Source organism: Heloderma suspectum, chromosome 7 (genome assembly GCF_057233095.1).
Source record: "Heloderma suspectum isolate Gila_16-S chromosome 7, 16-S_ref, whole genome shotgun sequence".
Taxonomy (NCBI): Eukaryota; Metazoa; Chordata; class Lepidosauria; order Squamata; family Helodermatidae; genus Heloderma; species Heloderma suspectum.
This window is the reverse complement of record NC_139464.1, coordinates 18,827,158-18,847,886: the sequence shown is the minus strand read 5'-3', so window position 1 is coordinate 18,847,886 and position 20,729 is coordinate 18,827,158. Positions and strand designations below refer to the sequence as shown.

Genomic DNA, 20,729 nt, shown 5'->3' with positions numbered 1-20,729 from the left:
GACCATGGCTTGGAGGAGGTGGACCCCAAAGAGATGGACTTTCAGCAGACATAGACTGAAGGTCAATTGAGATATTACCGTTTTGATGAGAGCACCATTTCCATGTGCAGTGCCGGCTCCAGGTTTTTGAGGGCCCTTGGGAAAGACACTCTCATTGGGCCCCTCCCTCAGTGAGTCCACCTTCTCACCACCATTGTCACCAGCTGCTATTGCTCCTCATCCTCTTTCTCAGCATGGCTACCACTTGCTTGCTTGACAGGCAGAGAGCCCGTGAGCAAGCAGGCAGTGGCATCACCTCCTCCTCCTCCCCACCATCACTGGCTTGGCTAGAACAGGAGGCAGGTGAACAAGAAGGTTGCCATGGTGAAGAGGAGGAGCAACTCCAGGGGCATCTCGTCAGTGGGCATCCTGTCAGCCCAATCATGCCTATCCTTGATGTCATTGATGTCCATGTGGTCCAGTTGTACACTGATTACATAACTAAAGAGGGTCTGGAAGGGTCTGAAATATTGTGTTTTTTGTGTTGTTTTTCCCACCAGGGCCAGTTGCAGCTTTGGGGAGTCCCTTCATAGCTTTAAATTAGAAATTATCATCTATAAACCTCAACAATATAGAAACTTAGCACATAATGACCAACTAACCTCCCCACCCACAGCTCCCATCAGAAACTCCCTTAAGGATAGGTTGTAAAAGGTCACATTCTTTGCACATGCCTCTTTCCTTATGCATGACCCTGTAATGAGCACATAATTCCATTAGCTGCTGAATTTCATATGGCTGATGAATCACAGATGATGTATTCGCCACTTTGACAGATTGATGGAATCCATATATCCTCTGCTGATACAGTGCAATCTACGTCATCATCAATCCCACATCACTTGGATGCAATGTAGCTGGATATTAAACATAAAGGGAAATTTCCAATTGTAAGCAAGGAAGAGACCAATCCTATGGCCCCTAGACATTGGGTGCCATGAGATATTGGGAATTTTCCCCTCCAAGTCCGTAGTCAAAGCTACAACCACAGGGGGTCGGGAAACCCCACTCAGATTCCCCCCACCCTTCAGCCACTGTGGAAAGTCCTCAGTAGCTCCCTCTGCTGAAGTTGGTGTCATAACCTTGGGAGGGCAGGAAACAGGAGTTTGGAGGCAGGACTGTGGACAGGGAGAGGATGTGGATCCACAAGCTTCTTTGCCCACAACCCCAACTGCACATGTCAGCTAGACAGGCTCAGAGGTCCATCTAGCAGAAATTGAGGGAAAGGAGGATGGAGTGGCTAAAAAGCCTCTGTTGCTCCTGTCACACCTCCCGCCCTGCGTAGGATCAGTGAAGGGCTCCAAGGTTGGAGTCCTCTTTCTGTCAAGCCTCATTCTGGCAGGATTGTGCTCCAACAGTGCAATCCTATACATGTCTACTCACAACTATGCCCCACTGGATTAAATGGGGCTTACTTCCAGGAAAGTAGGCATAGGATTGCATGATACCATGACAGCACTGTGGTTGCAATAAAACCCTTAATATTGTACTCATTTTGCCCCACTAATGCAGCGAATAGCTGGATTTTCCATGACCTGCCAGGTTTCAAAGATGACATCTCTACTTCAAGGTACTCTCCAGTAGCCATGCAGGATTACATCATCATTATCATTATCATTATCATTTAGCCCACTCTTCCTCCCAAACATCTAGCACATGTCTTCCCTTTTTAATCTTCACAGTATTTGGCCCCAGGTTCCCCAGGTTGCTTCATAGGTAAGTGAGAATTTGAACCACATTCTCCCCCACATGTAGCCTGGCACTCTAATCAGTCTGCCACTTTGGTTCGCTGCGCTTCCTGCTTATGGCAAACTTCACCTTCTGCCCAGATGGCTCTGCTTGCCACAGGAAGAGGGCTACCACAGACAAATAGGCTAGCCACATATACAGCGCCCAAAAAAGAGGAAAGGCATTGCCCAAAGACAGCACAAAAGAGGGTTCAGATTCATATAAAATCTGTTTATGCTAATTTATATCCCTGGGTGCAAATTTAGAAAGAATTCCTATCATTTGAACAGAAATATAGTGCCGCTCACCATAGCGTGGAAGACTGTGACCAGGTGATCTGTGTGCATTCTCAGTCTGCTGTCCAGGTCCTGTTGATGGGCAACTTTGAGGCTCCATTCTTTAATGGTTCTTTATCCTTAAACCAGACTTGGACTGGCCAGCCCCTCAAACAACCCCTTAAGGGCTCAGTCCTATGGGGATCGTCAGCTGCCTCTGAAATCAGAGGCGGACGACTATCCAATGCAGGGCAGAGGGGATCCTGTCCTCCATGCTCCAGCCACCCCGCATTTGTGGCTGGATGACCAATTTTGGCTGTCTAAACGGGGTGTGTCACGTGGCACATAGGAAGTGTCATAACGGCACTTACGCGGTCCCCTCCGCACCCCTGGGAACGCCCCTTTTTGCCCACTCTGCACTGCTCTTATGAGTGCGGAGCCAGGGACAAACCACGCTGCCTATTAGGTGGGGAGCCAGGTTTCTGGGTACTGAGTTTGGAGCCCTGGCTCCGAGCTTGGATCCCAGAAACCAAAAAAATCCTATGGCCTTCTAGATGCTGTCCAGCGGCCATAGGTTTGCGCCCTAAGTGATGGGAAGTCTTGGCTTTCATGGCTCAAGAGAAAGCCTGTTCCAGGTTTTCTTCTGCTTCTGGTAATCAGATAGTATACCCAGGGTGGAGAAGCTGTGGCCTTCTAGATGTTGCTGGGCTACAGCTCCCAGTATTCCTGACCATTGACACTGCTGGCAGGGGCTCATGGGAGTTGGAGCCCAACAACATCTGGAGGGCTGCAGGTTCCCCACCTCTGCTATAAACTCTCCCTCCTTCTCCTTCCATCCAAACTCTGTCCTCTTGTGTGTAACCCACAGGCTTGATCTCAGAGTTTGAGCTCTACTCCCTGGGCCTGATCCACCTGGCTCCTGAAAGGAATTTTCACCCGTGGGGAATGAGGAGCTTGCAAAGAGGCACTGCAAGGTTTTGTAAAAACTGCAACAACAACCAACCAACCCTCCCAAATAATCACATAATAAAGCAATATTAGGATAAATGTATTTTAATCTTAAAGGTGATTTAACGAAATGTAGCACTTACATTTAAATAAAGATGTGTCAAGACTTCAAAACCAATAATTGTATACATCAAACAGGTTCTTGCAAAGAAACACTTTTAAGCTTTTGTACCCCCACCTCACCCCACATCACATAATAAAGCAACGCTAGAATAAATGTATTTTAACCGTAAATGTAATTTAAAGAAATGTAGCACTTACATTTAAATAAAGATCTGTCAAGACTTCAGAAATACTCATTGTATACATCGTATGCCAACGTTATAAGCAGTTTGACATTTTCTGCATTCTGTGCCTTCAGTATTTTCAGCCATGGATGCTTATCACTGCCGGTTGCTCACTGCAACTCCAGCCTCTGCTGAACCTTCACAACTTTATGAAGTTCAGAATCAATGTGATTCATTATGGCTTTAAATGATCTTTTCCATCAGCTTTTACTCCACAAGCAGTTGGAACAGTCCCATTCTGTGAGTACTTTTTTTTTTTTTCTTCCTCTATATAGCTAAGGCCCTGTGTTAAGGGTGAGTTCACTGAATTGCATTCCACCATTATCATCAGGTTTGATGGTTTATACTGAAGAAACAGTTCAACAGACCAATCTGAAACGTGGCAGTGTAGGAGAGGTGGGTTTGAAGATGGTCCATGCTAACTTTGAGGTAGAAAGGGCAAGAAATGGCTTATTTATAGGAACTTAATGTTTGATGAGTGCCCATCAGCAGTTTGACAGGTATGGTCCTTTTTTCCCCCATACTAACATGGGGTTCACTTTGTAGTAATATTTCTCCATTTGTACAGCATCTTTTGGGAAACAGTTTGTCATCTTAGGTATGAAGTATAGTATGTGCCCAGAAATAGTATAAGGTATTTCTAGGTTTTGAGGGGGGAAAGTGCTATTTTTCACATCATTTTAGCCTATGGCATTTCATAAGCTTATTGGTAGGATGGGAGGGGGAACAGAATGGAGGGTGCGTGCAGCCCTCTTGGTGGAATGGCAGCATCACAGCCTGATGAGTCACTGTAGGGACATTTTTTCCAACAGAACTGCGAGGAGAGAGAAGGAGAAAGACTGTAAAGGAGGGTTCTGCCTTTCCCCCAGTTACCAGCCAGTAGATGCTTGACAACCAACTGCCAGTCTTAGTGCACAGGTAGAGACAGGTTTTATTTTAAGAAATAACCTACCTTTAGGGAACATATCGCTATTAGGCTCCCTTCCATTTCATTGTATTGTTTACAAACTCACTTTAAATCATGTATTCATTTGGATGTATTTATTTTTGTCTCTCCCCCACCCCTTTCCCTTCTTGTGAAATAAATCCTTTTTCTTGTTTTATAAGTAGCTCACTGGCTTTTCCCCACCTGCTTTCAGGGAACAGGGGTCCTGATGATCTGGAGGCATGGCACGCTAGTCTGTGGTCAGCATCTTTCTCCCTCATTTACTACAGTATGTAGGTTCTGTACCAGGTTCCATGATTTCCGCTACACCACAGGGCTGCTGCTGGGGAAAGTGGGATTACATCTGGAAGCACCGCTGGGACCTGGGTCCCAGATGCACAGCTTATAGTGCTACCAATCAAAAGGCATTCTGTATCTGTTCTGTTTTTTCCTCCTTAACAGATATTTCCATGACAATGAAAGGAGAAGCGAATGGAGGAGTAATGGATTTTTTTAAAGGAATCAGCTTTGCTGCACTTTGGTCCATGCAGGGCTCCATGAGCAAGTGCTCCACACCAGTAAAAATCGCTTCACAGAACATACTTCCTGGTGGGGGTGGGGGTTGGAGGGAATGTCATCTGAATGGCAGGGGCTGCTCAACCAAAAAGAGAGGCTTCCCCCCATCTCCGCCGCTTTCTCCTTTCCGCTGAAGGTCCAGATCCACCTGTATTTCATTGACCACAATGGGAGTTACTTCTGAGTAGATACACATATGCTTGTGCTGGAAAAGAGGTGGGGGACACAGTGATGGGAAACTAGCCCCCTTCCTAACCACAGGATCTCTATAATGAAGGTGTGAAGTAGTTACTTCCAAACTCAATAAACCAAGCCACAGAGAATTGCAGGTTCGGTGAAGCTTTTTACAGGTGTTAAACTTCAATTCACAGGGATCTCTGTAAATCCCGATGTGGGCATTCAGAGGGCAAGCCTTACTGAGCACAATGGGAGTTACTTCTGAGGAGACACACATATGCTTGTGCTGGGAAAGGGGGGGGGAGAACACAGGCATGGGAAATCAGCCCCCTTTCTAACCAAACTGATACTGCACAGGATCTCTACAACAAAGCTGTGAAGTAGTTACTTCCTTAGGCGATAAACCAAACAATGGAGAATCAGAGCCTCAAGGCTGAGATCGTGCTTTACAGGGAATTTGTGCTTTCAAGTGTGCCATTTCAGTTGAGGGGGATCTCTGTAAATTCTGATGTGGGCATTCAGAGGACAAGTCTCATTGAGCACAAGGGGAGTTACTTCTGAGGAGACACTAACTGGTTTGTGCAGGGACGGGAAACACCCCTTGACCGGGGTCAGGGTGAAAGACACACCCCTGGGCAGGGCGAGCATACCTGAGGTCAATGCGGGGGTTGGGGCACACAGCAACTATACCAGGGAGAACCCGACTTAAGGAAAAGTATTAGACTTTAAGCAGCCTCAGAAAATATGGTTTTTCCATGATAAACTCTGGGATGGCTGCTGGATGGTCATGACATCATGTATCTCTAATAACCTCAACACACAGCAGCCAGCTTGGAGTAAATCGCTGGTGGAAACACGCGCGCGCGTGCGCGCGCACACACACACACACACTGAATAAAGCAGGGAAATTGCATGATACAAGCCACATCTGGAAGCACCTGGAGTTTGAGTTCATTGGTGGGGAATTCATGTGGGCTGGTGGGGAATTTCCCCACTACTTTATGTGGTTTTTTAAAACATGTCCTGCCTTAACCCTTTGGTTACTGATGGTTTCATCTTGCCCTGCCTGTTCAACCTCTTCGTTGGGCCCTTTCTCCTTGCTGGCTGGTGGCTTCCCTCCCATGGTATTGCTCACCCAATCCTTGGCAACCTACAAGTAGGGTAGCCACTTGTGAATCACCCCCAAAAGAGGAAATGCATCACCAAAAAAAAGAGGTCAAAAGAGGATAATGATTTGTATATGCTAATATATGTAATCATAATTTACATAGATGTACATACAGTACATCTCACCATGGGGTTGTAGCCAATGTTAGCCCTACTTAGAGTAGACCTATTGAAATGAATGGAGCTTAGCCTTTAATGGGTCTACTCTAAGTAGGACTAACGGGATACAGCCCATAGTGTGGAAGACTGAGAACGGGTAACCTGTGTGCCTGGCTCAGCCTGCTGTCCAGGTGCTGTTAATGGGCAACTTCAAGCCCCAGCTCTCCCTTCTGAAGGTTCTTCATCTTTAAATCTGGCTTGGACTGGACAGCCTTTTAAACAGAGGACACCTTCAAAATAAAGGACAGTCCTCTGGCAGTCCTTCAAATAGAGGACTGTCCTCTGTAAAAGAGGACACCTGGCCACCCTACGTGAAGCTGCTCTCCACGCTATTCAAACCCACACATATGTGTAACTAACTCTATACAAGATTGCAGGCTTAGTGGGTTTCTTTTTTTTTATTAAATATACAAAATATACTCTCAGTCATTACTACACTGGGGAGAAAGTGCTAATATTGCAGACTGTAAATGATAGACCTATATCCTGCATCCCTGCAAGATTTACTCATTCTTTTCTTCTGTTCTTATTTTGTGTGTGTGAGTGTTGTGTGCAGAATACCAGTAGAGGCTGGTGGCTCCAATGTCAGTGGGCTGGTGAATTGGGGTTTCAGTCAGAACTCTAAAGTTTTCAAAAAAATAAAATTGCAGATTAATGCAGAAATGGGGTGGAACTGATTTATGAATAAACACATATGAAACTGACTCAGTCTGGAAATAGACTGTGCCACCCTGACTTGTTGGCATCAAATGGCACTAAAAGATCCAGAAGAATCAGTCGGGTTGCGCTCCCATCTACTGGCGTAGCTCATCCACCAAGGCAGTTCTAGTCCCAAACTTGGGGTGGAAGTTATATTGGAAAGGACAGAAATAATCAGTCTCATTCACTGGGCCACCGCCACATGTTTGAGGACCTTACCAAAGCATAGTACATCTGGGTCAAGATGTTCGAAATCCAAGGGGTCCAGTGTGGATGGTTTTCAGAAGAGGCAGAAATGCCACTTTTTACTCTGAAAAAATGAACCCCTGTGGAAATTTGGAGAAGTACTATACAAAACTAAGAGAGTTAGTAAAATAGCTGCTAGTGGTTCAAACTGGCAACCTTAGCTCCACTCCGCTCTCTGCTCTAAATAAGCCAAAAATCCTTTGATAAATGCTAGTGATACATTTCTTTTTCATCTGGGAGAAAGCTTCTCTCTGGGTAATAATAAGAACTGCTGCCATTTATTAAGTCCATGAATGCATATGAACATTTTGATTATAAGAAATTAATACAACATGCAGCACCCACAGCACATATCTGACCCATGATATTATATTTTAATCTAAAACTGTGCAAATGTGATTTTGAATAAGCATGAAATGTCTTCTTTCTCCCTCCCTCCCTCCCCCCTCAATTTCATATTGTGTTTTTATGAGGTGATTAAGCATTGCTAGATAGATTTCCAGGGCTGATAATGAATCTTTTTGGAAATGATTCTTTTTCAGTGCAATTCAAATAACAATTATCCTGGAGATCAGAGAGAGAGGAGAGACCAGAGCTCTATCAAGTCCAATTCTCCACGATGTTGACAGCTCTCCAGAATTTTTGGCGGGATTTTCCCCATTCCTGCCCAGAAATTCTGTATCCCAGGGGTGCAGAACTTCTTTCAGACCAGGAGCTGAATTCCATTTCAGAGAAGCTTTCAGGGGGCTCATTCCAGTCGTGGGTGTCCTGCTCAGGCTGGGTCAGAGGGTCATAAACAGGCAATAGTCAAAGGCACAGCTTTATTGGTCAAGTAGGTTGTTTCTAGGAATGTACGGAACCCCTACCTTTCGTTCCAGGGGGGGTCTGGGGGGGGAGGTGATCCGTTCCTCCCCCCCCCCCCCCGGAATCCTCTGGAGTGGCTCCGCATCTGCTGGATTCCGCGGAGCCACACTCCAGCTTCATACCGCAGCTGATACGGCAATGGCGGCCGCCATTACCATTTCGCTTGGAGAAAGGCAGCCGCAAATGGCATAGTGGATGCCACTTGCAGCCATAAAGCCCTGAATTTTACATAATCACAGCCATTTATGGCTCTATTTACGTAAAACTCAGGGCTCTATGGCCACAAATGGCATCCACTACGCCATTTGTGGCTGTCTCCAAGCAAAACGGTAATGGCAGCTGCCATTGCTGTATCGCTGAGGATCCATTGCAGGAGTTCCAGTCCGCAGGGGATCCTCGGGAGGTGGAGGTGAGTGGTGCTGTTCCACCACGGATTCTGTAGGCCAGATTCCAAAGAATCCGGCCTCATTTGAGTCCGTGGCGGAATTCTCTGCCATCCCTAGTAGGGATGGATGAAAATCCCTTACCTGATCCCGAAGCTTGCTTCGTGGTGCGGGGGAGGCGCTCCGTCCCTCCCCTCGAAATTCTGGCCGGGGAGGAGGTGCCCCATCCCTCTCCCCCAAAATTCTGGCTGGGGGGGAGGCGCCCTGTCCCTCCCCCACGAAATTCTGGCCGGGGGGGAGGCGCCCCGTCCCTCCGGCCGCAAAACCTCCTCTCCTGCCGGGATGCAAATGGCAGCGGCTGTAGCCACCGCCGTTTGCGTCCCTGCAGTCAGCTGTGATAGGCTACGTAAATGTTTACGTAGCCTATCACGGCTGACTTTAAAAAAAAAAAAATGGGCGCCGCCATTTGCGTACACACTTTTTTTTTTTCAAAGTCAGCCGTGATAGGCTACGTAAACATTTACATAGCCTATCACGGTGTTTTTTAAAAATCTAGCCGTGATAGGCTACGTAAATCTTTATGTAGCCTATCACGTTTGTTTGTTTGTTTTACTTGGAAATGGCGGCGGCAGCAGCCGGTTGGAAGACCGGCTGCCGCAGCCGCCGAACCGCCGCCGGAGCCGCCACCGCCAGGGAGATTCGAACAAGGTAAGTCCCGTCCTGGGGGGGGGGTGGGGGGGGCAGACCGTTTCTCCACCAATTTGGGGGGGCTGAATGCGCTGGCATTCGGCCTCCCCGAGATTCATGGAGAAATTCTCTGACAACCCTAATCCCTAGTGGTTTCCAGAAGAGAGGTCTGAGGTGCAGCCCAGGTTAAAATCCAGGAGATCAGTCAAGTAGAAACACAGTCCAAAAGCAGAGTCAGGCAGGAGTCCGGGGGTCACTAGCATGGAATAGGGATGTCGGAGAAATCCGCAACAGAATCAAATGAGTTAGAATTTCTATGAATCTGACCCATGGATTCTACAGTAGACTGGCTTTTCCCAAGTCACACAGATTCCATGGACCTGAGGACTGATTTTTTTTAATTATTTATTTGTTTTGCTTTCTGGAATTTTACAAAAATTTAGTCATAGAAAAATACATAAAATAAAAACACAACGCCCAAAAATGCAAATTTGCCCCATAGGCTAAAGCATGAAAATGCGCATTTTGCGGGGGGATTTGCACATTTGGGGGGGGTTGCGCATTTTCGCAAGTGCAAATTTTCACAGATACGAATTTGTGTAAACTCGGGAAATTGGGAAAAAATCCAATTCCATTAATGAGCAGACGACAGAATGAAAGGCACCTGACAGTCTGTGAAATGCTGACAAAACAGATCTTACAAATTCCATTCATTCCTAGCATGGAGGCCCAAATACAAGGCAGGGTCAAAGAAACAAGCATCAAGAAGCTGAGGTAAGATGTTCCAACTGAGAGCTGGTATAGCCAGATCCCCACCCAGGAATCCGCTGAAGTTCATCACAGGCTTGTGTAAAAAAAGTCTTCATGAGGGGAGCCCTACTCATGAGTACGGTTGCTGTGTTTTTTGAGGCATGCGCTTCGCGTCCAGGGGGTGGCCTGTGCCTCTGCCTTCTGGAGCTGGCACATTCTAGGGCTAGGTGGAAGTTTGGCCTCATCCTCAGATTCCATGGGGGACCTGTGATCCTCAGGGGGCTCATTCAGGGGTTCCTCGGTGTCCACCAGTACTGGAGGACCTGGTGCAGCTTCCCTGAAGGAGCTAGGGGTATCAGTGTCAGGATGATGCACATCGTTGTTGGACTCTGTGGTCTTGGAATCATCAGCCAACGAGTCATCCTGGCCTGGGTCAGTCATGACAGCCAGGAACCTGAAAGTGGGTGGGGATGAAGGCAAAAGGGGCGGGAACAATGGCAAAAGGACCAGGAACCAATTATACCAGCATACTTTCACTTAAATCTCTTACTGCCCATAATTATGTCTTAGGAGAAGCATCTAATCCTTTTAGAATAGGGAAAAAACTGCACAAAACCATCCAACACTCCATGTTTGGGAGAAAGAGGGTGGGGCAAGGGAAGAGGATGGGGCCTTTGGCCCATGGGACTGTGGTTCAGCACCTCTGCTTTAGCTGGCAATGCCAGTGATTGCGCCTGGGACCTTCGGCATGTAAAACATGTGCTCTGCCTCTGAGCTGTGGTCTCCTCCTCTTTCCAAACTCTCTACCAGATAAAGATGAGCATCTGGGCCTTTCTGAAATTCAGCAGATGCTTTGTATCTAATTCAGCTGCAATCTTTGGCCAGAAAGGAGGCAATTTGTTGAATGAAGTCCAATCTGTTGACTTTAAATTAAACTGAAATGTCCCTCTTGCTGGCCCTCACCCTAACATCTTCTAGACTTCTGCTTGTTCTCATGTCATTATGGCAGTCCAGTGGCGTTCTTTTTCTTTTCTGTAAAAAAAAAAAAAAAAATCCACCCCGACTTTGAAGATGAAAATTCGTTACGCAAAGTGGCTTCCGAAAAGCCAAGAGGAGCTGTCAGCAGCCTATTTCTGAAACCCCCCAGACTCGGTTTCAAAGTGAGGTTTCGGCACGGCAAGGGCTTGGCAGCTGTTTCAGAGCTTCTGTAGACCCGGAGTGGGTTTTTCCACAAACATCTTGCTTACCGTATTCAGTGTTTTCATTTCCATTCATTTGATATTGCACATGGTTTATGGAAAAATCAGTTTGAAAAAAAAGCACCATTTTAAAAAAAAAATGTTGACAGAACCATGCTAGCAAGAGTATCAGTGAAAGGGTGCTGGCAAAATGCACCCTCTCCCTTCACCCTGTCAGCAAAAGCTACAGATGCATTCTGCAAAAACACCGCGGAAGAAATGATGAAAGGCAAGTTCTTATAGAATCATAGGATAGTAAGGTTGGAAGAGGCCTATAAGACCATCGAGTCCAACCCACTGCTCTGTGCAGGAATCCAAGTCAAAGCATCCCCGACAGATGGCTGTCCAGCCTCATCTTGCATGCCTCCAGCATGGGAGAGCCCACTACCTCCCTAGGTAATTGGTCCCATTGTCATATTGCTCTGACAGCCAGGAAGTTTTTCCTGATGTTCAGCCAGAATCTGGCTTCCTGGAACTTGAGCCCATTCTTCCATGTCCTGCACTCTGGGATGATCAAGAAGAGATCCTGGCCTTCCTCTCTGTGACAACCTTTCAAGTACTTGAAGAGTGCTATCATATCTCCCCTCAGTTTTCTCTTCTCAAGGCTAAACATGCCCAGTTCTTTCAGTCTCTCTTCACAGGGCTTTGTTTCCAGTCCCCTCACCATCTTCGTTGCCCTCCTCTGAACCCTCTCCAGCTTGTCTGCATCCTTCTGAAAGTGTGGTGCCCAGAATTGGACACAGTACTCCAGATGAGGCCTAACCAGTGCTGAGTAGAGGGGAACTAGTACTCCCTGGGATTTGGAAGCTATGCTTCTATTAATGCAGCCCAAAATAGCATTTGCCTTTTTTGCAGCCACATCACATTCTTGGCTCATATTCAGCTTATGATCTACAACAATTCCAAGATCCTTCTCGCTTATAGTGTTGTTGAGCCACGTATCCCCCATCTTGTAACTGTGCATTTGGTTTCTTTTTCCTAGGTGCAGAACTTGGCATTTATCCCTATTAAATGTCATTCTGTTCTTTTCTGCCCAGTGCTCCAGTCTATCAAGATCACTTTGAATTTTGTTTCTGTCTTCCAAAGTATTAGCTATCCCAACCAATTTTGTGTCATCTGCAAATCTGATCAGCATTCCCTGCACCTCCTCCTCCAAGTCATTAATAAAAAGGTTGAAGAGCACTGGGCCCAGGACTGAGCCCTGCGGTACCCCGCTTGTTACCTCTCCCCAGTTTGAGAAGATCCCACTGATAAGCACTCTTTGAGTCCGATTCTGTAGCCAACTGTGGATCCACCGGATCGTTGTTTCATCAAGTACATCTTGGATGTACTTGAATGAAAACCAGAGGACAAAGTCTGCTTTGGCTTTATTCTCCGAGCTTGTGTTCCAGAAACACAGTTTTGGTGTAACAAAAAGTAGGGTGACTTATAGAATCGCCAATAGAACCACAGAGTTGAAGAGGGAACCTGTTGGCCATCTAGTCCCAGCTGTGGTCTGAGTGAGGCAGCCACCTTGCTGAAGGTAAGCAGGTCTGGGTCTGGTCAGTGCTTGAAGGGGAGACCACCTGGGAACCACATGTAGCCAATTGAGTTCCACGATGGAAGAAAGGTGGGATATAAATTAAATAAATACCAGTCTGACCCCCTACTCAGTGCATGAAATCCAGACATCCCCAACAGATGGCTGTCCAGATGGCTGTCCAGCCTCTCATTGAAGATCTTAAGTGGGGAAAGGGCTCACCACCCCTCTAGGTCATTGGTTTCATCATTGAACTGTTCTTCCCATCAAGACGTTTGTCCTCATATCCAAACGAAATCTTTAAATACACCAAGGGTCTAAAATAGGATCAGGATCATGACCATGCTCTCCAGTCACCACAGTTGGAACCCATCCTTCACTAAAACAGTTTTCATACCAAAGTGTTCTGTTTTTATACCTATTAAGCTGACTTACCTGATGCCTACTTGCATGAGGCTCCTGTAGGTCACTTGACCATCTGACTGAATCACATGATACTCCCTTAGTTCAGGTGGCTGCATCATGTGCTCTCCTGTGGGGCAACAGTAGAGTTCCGGTGGCTACAGCAGGTAGAAGAAGAGAGTGGATAAAGGGGTCCAGTGGAGGAAAGGGGGTGAGAGATGTAGTGGTTGCATCCTCTCTCAAAGTCCTGGAGCATGTGCAAGTATTAGCATCATCTGTGAGTTGAGAAGCTGGCACCTGTACCGAAAAGTCATGTGCTCAAGAAGGGAACTCTGCTGCTTCCATGGCCAGAAAGGGGCATGGCAGAAAGATAACGGTTCATTGGGATGAAGTCATGCAGTAAGGAATATAGTGGCACCCCTAGAAAAGGCATGGGGAACCCATGGGAGTTCAACATCCAGCTTGCCAGCTTCTTCCCTAGACCCCACCCACTCCTCAGGAGAGAAACACTCTTATCTCCCATCTCTCTGATCAGAGAGAAGAGCTTTTACCTGCTGAGCACTGAAAAAGGCTCCCTTTCTCTAGGACCCAGAAGAGGTGGAGACTCAGCTTATGACTCCACGAGCTGATGTTGTACTGTTGGCTAACCAAGCTTTTTTTAGTCATGTTGCTGGCTAATAATCCGGGATGGTCAGCTGATGGGAGCTAATAATTGGAATCTCTCTTGAACAAGAAACCCATCAAAACTGGGGGAAGGTGACCCAGCCCACTCTTCATGCCAGCCAGCTCTGACCTAAGGTCTTGCGAGCAGTCACAGAAACTGAGCACAGAAATGGTAACGCATGTTGTAAAACTGTTCCTGAATGGTACCATTTTGGACTGCAAGTGGGTAACAGAAGACCAAATGTTGTCCCATGGGAGACCCTCCCTGCACAGAGAAAACTGTAGCCCTTATTCTGTCACACACACACGCACACACACACACACCCTCATATGATGAACATTTAAATGGATCCCAAGGAGAGGAGCTTACAACAGAGAAGCACACTGATACAAATTCTCCTAGCCAAATGATGGCTCTCTCAAACGCAGTAAATAGCCATAGGGGAAGGCACTTATGTGACACAAAACAAAAGAAAAAATGTTCTCTGGTGCCTGGAAAAAAGTGTTTATTCTGCCCAACGCGTTTCGGAAAGAGATTTCCTTCCTCAGGGACCACTTATCTTTCATCAGAGATAGCTAAAAGAATCCTTCCAACACTTCTTCTTTGGAGCGTTTCAAGACAGAAGAAATATCCAAAGGATTCTTTCAGATACATATGAAGAAAGATAAGGGGCCCCTGAGGAAGGAAATCTCTTTCCTAAAAGTGATGGGCAGATTTTTTTTTTAAAGTCATCCACGTGAGAACTTTTTCTCTTTTCTTTGGTGTCGCACAAACGCAGGCCTGCACAAATTGTGACACACTCACACACACACACAGTGCCAGCTCCAGGTTTTTCAGGGCCCTTGGGCAAGGCACCTTCAATGGGCCCTCACCCTCCATCAATGTACCTTCTCATCACTATTGTCACCAGCTGCCATTGCTCCTCTTTCTCATCATTGCTTGACAGACACAGAGCCAGGAAGCAAGGAGGCTGTGGCATCTGCTGCTCCTCCTTCTCACCATCACCCTTGTCTGGGTCAGAGTGAAAAAGCAGGTTGCAGTGGTGAAGAGGAGGAGCAACTCCAGGGGACTTTTGTCAGTAGGCCCCTGCTGGGGTGTGGGCCCTTGGTAGGTGCCCAACCATACCTACCCTTGATGTCAGCTCTGTACACACACACACACATACAACCTGTCGCCGATATATTGTGGCTTTGCAGGCGCCTACCAGGTCTGGGCCTATCATTAGGCAGGGAGAGGCAGTCACCTCAAGCGGCAGATGCTGGGAGGTGGCAGCAAGGTGTTGGAGGAGAGAGCTGTGTGCAACACAGTCTGCCTTGTGCCCCCTAAGCTAGACTGCTGCCTTCAGGTGCATTCGGGAGCACTGCCCTTCTGCCAGTGTTGAAGGAAGAATCAACTTTTAGTCTAGGTGGCTTTTGTACATGGAGCAGAAGGAGGCGCCATCTTGTTCTTCAGGCAGCAAAATGCCTTGGGCTAGTGGTGGTGCTTACAAACCTTGATTTTTCAAGTCAGCGAAAAACAGAAGGTTACTGAGCCCACAGAGACACCATACGTGTCTTGTGAATTGCATATGGGATGGTGGGTTGGGAGCTGATCAGGCTTGCTTAAAGGCATCTACCAAACCTATGAACGCAGCAAAAAAGATTTGCTTCTTTTAGCAATAAGGTGGACTCCCTGAATACCAGCCAGTAATTTGTGAAAAACACACACACACAGAGACAAACAAAAACATGAAATATTCTTCCTTATTTAGGGGAGACAGCTGTTGCTATCCATTGTAGAGGTGGCAGGAATCATACCTAAAATATCCAAATGGCAAATATCGCAAAATACTAGGGTGGGAGGAAAGGAGGAAAAGGCCCAAACCATATTTTGATTACCAAGCAACTTTTTGAAAGACGTCTGAGCACATCATAACACAAGCACAGACGTCTGAGCACATCATAACACAAATATCCAAATGGCAAATATCGCAAAATACTAGGGTGGGAGGAAAGGAGGAAAAGGCCCAAACCATATTTTGATTACCAAGCAACTTTTTGAAAGACGTCTGAGCACATCATAACACAAGCACAGACTCCCAACTCAATGGAGCGGCAAAGAGAAAAGAAAGAAAGGGGGGAGAAAAAACCTTAGAGCACCACTTTCATTTAGCAGACCGATAAATTACAGAACCAATGAAATGCAATGAGATCCAAGACGCTGAACTATTTGATTTTCTCAGACATGAGTTAATGGCTACCGTGCACACTGATTACACATCAGTGCTGAATAACTGGGACAATACTGAATTCAAAACTTGTGCCCTGATGATAATACTGGTGGGAGAAAATGAAGCAAATAAACTTTCTTTTGGTCTGTTGTACAAAGAATAGCATGTGTACTTACGCGTACATATTTTACAAGCAAGCTAATGAGTTTGCTTTATACCTCTGCAAACCTAAAGGATGTGTGGGATCCCCACCCCCCTGCCGCCCCAGATTCTATAGCATCTCCATGTAGCCTCTGCATTGCGTATGCACAAGGTCTGTCTATGCATAGCAGGTGGTGGGAGACCAGCCTGCTCCACAGTGCTTAATTTCCAAAATGAAAGGTGTTCAGAGCAACCAGATGCATTGCGGGGGGGATACGGATGTGGGGGGATGAGCAAAAGGCCCTCAGCTCCTCTTTACAATTTTGCTTCAAACGTGCCAAGGTTGAGAACTGATTCTGAAAAGACATCTGGGGGCCAAAGCAGACACTGCATGAAAGTTGTAACCAATAGGTACGTCTTTTGTTCTTTTTTATTCTAGTGCAGGGGTGGTCAACACGCAGGCCGCGTGCAGCCCCACCAGCATGCAGTGGGGCCTGCACTACACCCATTCCCTTCCACCACCCCTATTTTTTTCTTTTAAAAAGCAGGGGGAGAAAATGGAATGGTTTGGTGCTGAAATATGACAGCAAATTGTTACAGAAGCTTAGAATGTTAGTTTGTTTTTCCCCATTTCCCCCTCTCTTTTTTTGCAGCATGGGGGACAGCAGGAGTGCGGCCTGCAGTGGGTCTAGAGGGGGGAATTGCCCCCCCAACCACCCAAAGTTGTCCACCCCTGCACTAGTGTAATTGCAGGGGACCTAATCCAGAATGGGGCCCTAGTGTGTGTGGTGGGGGGGGGCTTTAACACCTCTTCGCCCCTGCTATGGACCCAAATTGTATTTATACTGCAAAACTGCTTGAATGGATCACTATTTTGCACTATAAGTTGCAGGTGTGGAGGTGGGGAAAGACATCCAGATCAGGACTGCAGCTGGTGGGGGAAAGGATTAAGTCCCTCTGCCTCCATGATAGGGTCCCTATCTGGATCAGCCCCCCCCCCCCCCGCACTTACACTAAAGAAAGTAAACCTTAGCTGCTTGCTCCATCTTTCACATAGTGTCCACTTTGGCCCTGAATCCTGGCTCAAGTGCAGCTCTGTTGACTTTTCCTCCTTCTGACCCTTTTCAGTCAGTGCTGAATATGAACATATGAAATTGTCTCCAGTCTGGCCCAGCAGGGCTCTTCTTACGTGTGTTTGCATGCAGCCTATCACTTTTTGCAAAACCATATATCCCTATATATACCCCTACATCGCTTAGTGACAAAAGCACCTCACCTTCCAGGGCTGGCCCAAGACATTTTGCTGCCTGAGCTGAAGCATAAAATGGCGCCCCTCCATTCCACATACGGAAGCTGACAGGAGTGATAGTTGGCAGTGTTACAGCATCCTCTACCCAGGTCCAGTCCAAGACATTTTGCTGCCTGAGGCTAAGAACAAGATGGTGCCTCCTCCCATTCTATGTACAAAAGTCAACTGGACTGGCAGTTGTAAATTTCTTCAACACTGGTGATGGGGCAGTGTCCTTCACTCTACCTGATGGCAGCAAGCTAGCTTAAAGGTATCCTACACACCACCTTGAGAGGGTTCCGAGGCGGCCTAGAAATAATTTTAGATAGAGAGAGAGAGCACAAGGCAGGCCATGTGGCACAGAACTCTTTTCTCCAACATCTTGCTGCCATCTCCCAGCATCTGCTGCCTGAAGCAACCACCTCACTCTGCCTAACGGTAGAGCTGGCCCTGCCTCCACCACACCTGAGGACGGCAAGCTAGTTTAGAGGGTGCAAGGGAGACTGCACAACACCCACAGCTCTGTCCTGTAACACCTCAGTGCTGACCCTCCACATGTGCTGGCTGAGGTGGCCATCTCCCTCTGCCTAATGGCAGGGCTGGTCCTGCTGCACTGCATGCAACAGGTCCCTGGTTCAATCCTCAGCAAAGACTGGAGAGTTCGAAGAGTTGCTGGTGGTCAGTGAAGACCAGGGGTGCAGAATCTCAGGCCTGAGGTCCCAATCCAACTCTCCGGGGATTCCAATCTGGCCATGCCCCTTTCCTGGCCCCTCCCATGTTCCACCTGACCACTGATTCTTTAGTTGCTTCATGGCTTTTGTGCAGTTTTCCCCAACTTCTAAAAGGTTGAAATGCCTCTCCTGAAGCTTAGTTCAGGGCTCTCCAACCTTTTTGGACCCATGGGTCCAAATCTGGAGATTTGAGAAACTGCTGCGGGCACCACCACAAAATGGCTCCCACAGCGGATGCGGCTAGTCACATGATGGCTGCCATAGGGGCCTGGTTAGTCATAAGACAAGTAATTTACCCAAGTAACTGAGCAGAGGCAGAGGAACTCCAAAGCCCATCCACACATTTGACCCCACAGGAGCACAACAAAATACCCATTTAAGGTTGCAATCCTATGCATGCTTACATGGAACTCAATGAGAATTAGTTCTGAGTAGACCTAGTGAGGATTGCTCTTCTTATCCTATTCATACACATATATATACACACACACCTCTCTCCATCTCCAAAGGAAAGGAAAATGCCCCAGCCCCGAACGAAAAAGTTTTCCCTGCCTCAACCACAGGCTCACCATACCCTTCCACACCTGCTGCTCCTACTTCTTCCTCTGCCATCAGAGCCCCGGCCTGGGAAGGTGCTCTCTGTGTGTGTGAATGAGAGAAGGGGTTGGGAAAGTAGAGGAAAAGAACCAGGCTATGGGCTGGGAGGAGCAAGACTTATCGAGAGAAAGGGGGTGAGAGGAAGGGAAAGAGCAAGGCTAGAGCCTGGGTGGGAGGGGGAAATAGTGAGAGAAAGAGCAAGGCTAGGAGTGGGGAGAAACAGCAAGGCAAACAGGTGCGGGGAGACAGAAAAGGTGAGGCTAGAGGCTGGGAGCGAAGGAGAAAGAGCAAGGCAAAGTGGTAAAGAAAATGAGGAGAGAAATAGTGAGGGGAGAGGCTTGGAGTGGAGAGAAAGAGCAAAGGGGAAAGGTCTGTGTGGACAGAAAATCGGGTGGGCCAGGAAGCAACTCTTTCCTTCTCTTCCTGCCTGCCCAACTGATGATCAGCAGCAGGTTTCAAGAACAGAAGGAGAACCTGGCATCCAAATATTTTAATGTTTTTTTTAAAATAAAATAATATTTTGAAGGGGACAGGGAGTGGAAAGTTTCCTGGGTACCTTGGAGGTCCCCATGGGGCACATTGGCATCTGTGGGCACTGTGTTGGGGACCCCTGGCTTAGTTATTGGCAGTAAGAGCTTTAAGCTAAAATACACTGGTATTTGGGGTGTTTTGGCCCCTCCAATTTTGCCTTCATCGTTGTCCACCACTGGAATGTGGCCTTCAGGAGCTTCTCCAAAATGGAATTCAGCCTTTGGGCTGAAAGAGGTTCAGCACTCCTAGCGCAGACAATACTGAGCTAGATGGAGATAAGAACATAAGAAGGGCCATGCTGGATCAGACCAACGGTCCATCTAGTCCAGCATTCTGTTCACATAGTGGCCAACCAGCTGTCGACAGGAAACCCACAAACAGGGCATGAGTACAACTGCACCCTCTTGCCCATGTTCCCCAGCAACTGGTGTACATAGGCATACTGTCTCTGATATGGGAAGTAACATATAGCCATCAGGACTAGTAGCCATTGATAGCCTGTTCCTTCATGAATTTGTCCATCGCCTTTTAAAACCATCCAAATTGGTGACCATCACTGCGTCTTGTGGCAGTGAATTCCATAGCTTAACTATGCACTGTGTGAAGAAATCCTTCCTTTTATCTGTCCTGAATCTACCACCAATCAGCTTCATGGGATGACCCCAGGTTCTAGTATTTTGAGAGAGGGAGAAAAATGTCTCCCCACCCACATCCTCTACATCATGCATAATTGTATACAGCTCTGTTATGTCTCCACTGACTCACCTTATTCCTAAACTGAACAATCCCAGCTGTTGTAATCTTCCTTCACAGGGGAGTTGCTCCAGCCCCTTGACCAATGGTTCCTCTGTACATTTTCACCCAGATTATAAGGGGACAATTGCAATATGCATTCTGTGGACAATCTCTGGGATAACCCGAAACTGACAACTTGCTTGTTCCTTGATGAGTTAAAGAAGACATCTTCTTACATGTATCCAGAGACCAGGAGCCTACATTTAATTAAGATCAATGTCACACACAGTTCACCAAACACAAACATTACTAGTTAAAATGTTGGGTACTGCATAACTAGTGTTGGACAAATCGTTAATGATTAATAATCTGTTTGACAAAGGTCGCTTTTCTCTCTCTCCTGTTAGTGAATCATCACTGAAAAGGTTATCATGTTTAATTTCTCATATCTTGGACAGGATTTTTCACTTAAACAATTTGTGCCATCAGTTCTGGATCCAGTCACTGTGACAGGTTCAATTTGTCATGATAAATATGAGTTGTTTGGGTTGGGCTCAAAAGGGCCATTTCAAGGGTGACTCCGGAAAAAGTTGTGGGCCGGGGAAAAGGGGTGGCAAAACATTTTCTTGGAAGAGCAAGGATTCTGCTCAACACATGGACTTGTCTTACCACCACCAGGTGGGTTCTCTTTTGGTTTCTCATGG

General features: G+C 46.9%; 1 protein-coding gene across 4 annotated transcripts; it reads right to left on the bottom strand.

The window, feature by feature from the left end:
- Positions 1-3,081: 3,081 nt before the first annotated feature.
- LOC146339375 (uncharacterized) lies at positions 3,082-20,336 on the bottom strand. Of its 4 annotated transcripts, none has more exons than XR_014784556.1 (3): positions 20,056-20,308; positions 13,163-13,287; positions 3,082-4,151 (listed from the first exon to the last, which is right to left on the bottom strand). XR_014784556.1 is itself a non-coding variant. In XM_084811700.1 (3 exons), exons 2-3 carry the CDS (start codon positions 13,249-13,251, stop codon positions 10,097-10,099), a joined length of 417 nt encoding a protein of 138 aa, XP_084667826.1. In that variant the 5' UTR covers positions 13,252-13,287; positions 20,056-20,336; the 3' UTR covers positions 9,637-10,096. The 4 variants fall into 4 exon arrangements, 1 of the variants encoding a protein (XP_084667826.1); XR_014784558.1 differs by lacking the exon at positions 3,082-4,151 and adding an exon at positions 7,545-8,063 and having other exon boundaries at positions 20,056-20,336; XM_084811700.1 differs by lacking the exon at positions 3,082-4,151 and adding an exon at positions 9,637-10,424 and having other exon boundaries at positions 20,056-20,336.
- Between the last annotated feature and the right edge of the window lie 393 nt (positions 20,337-20,729).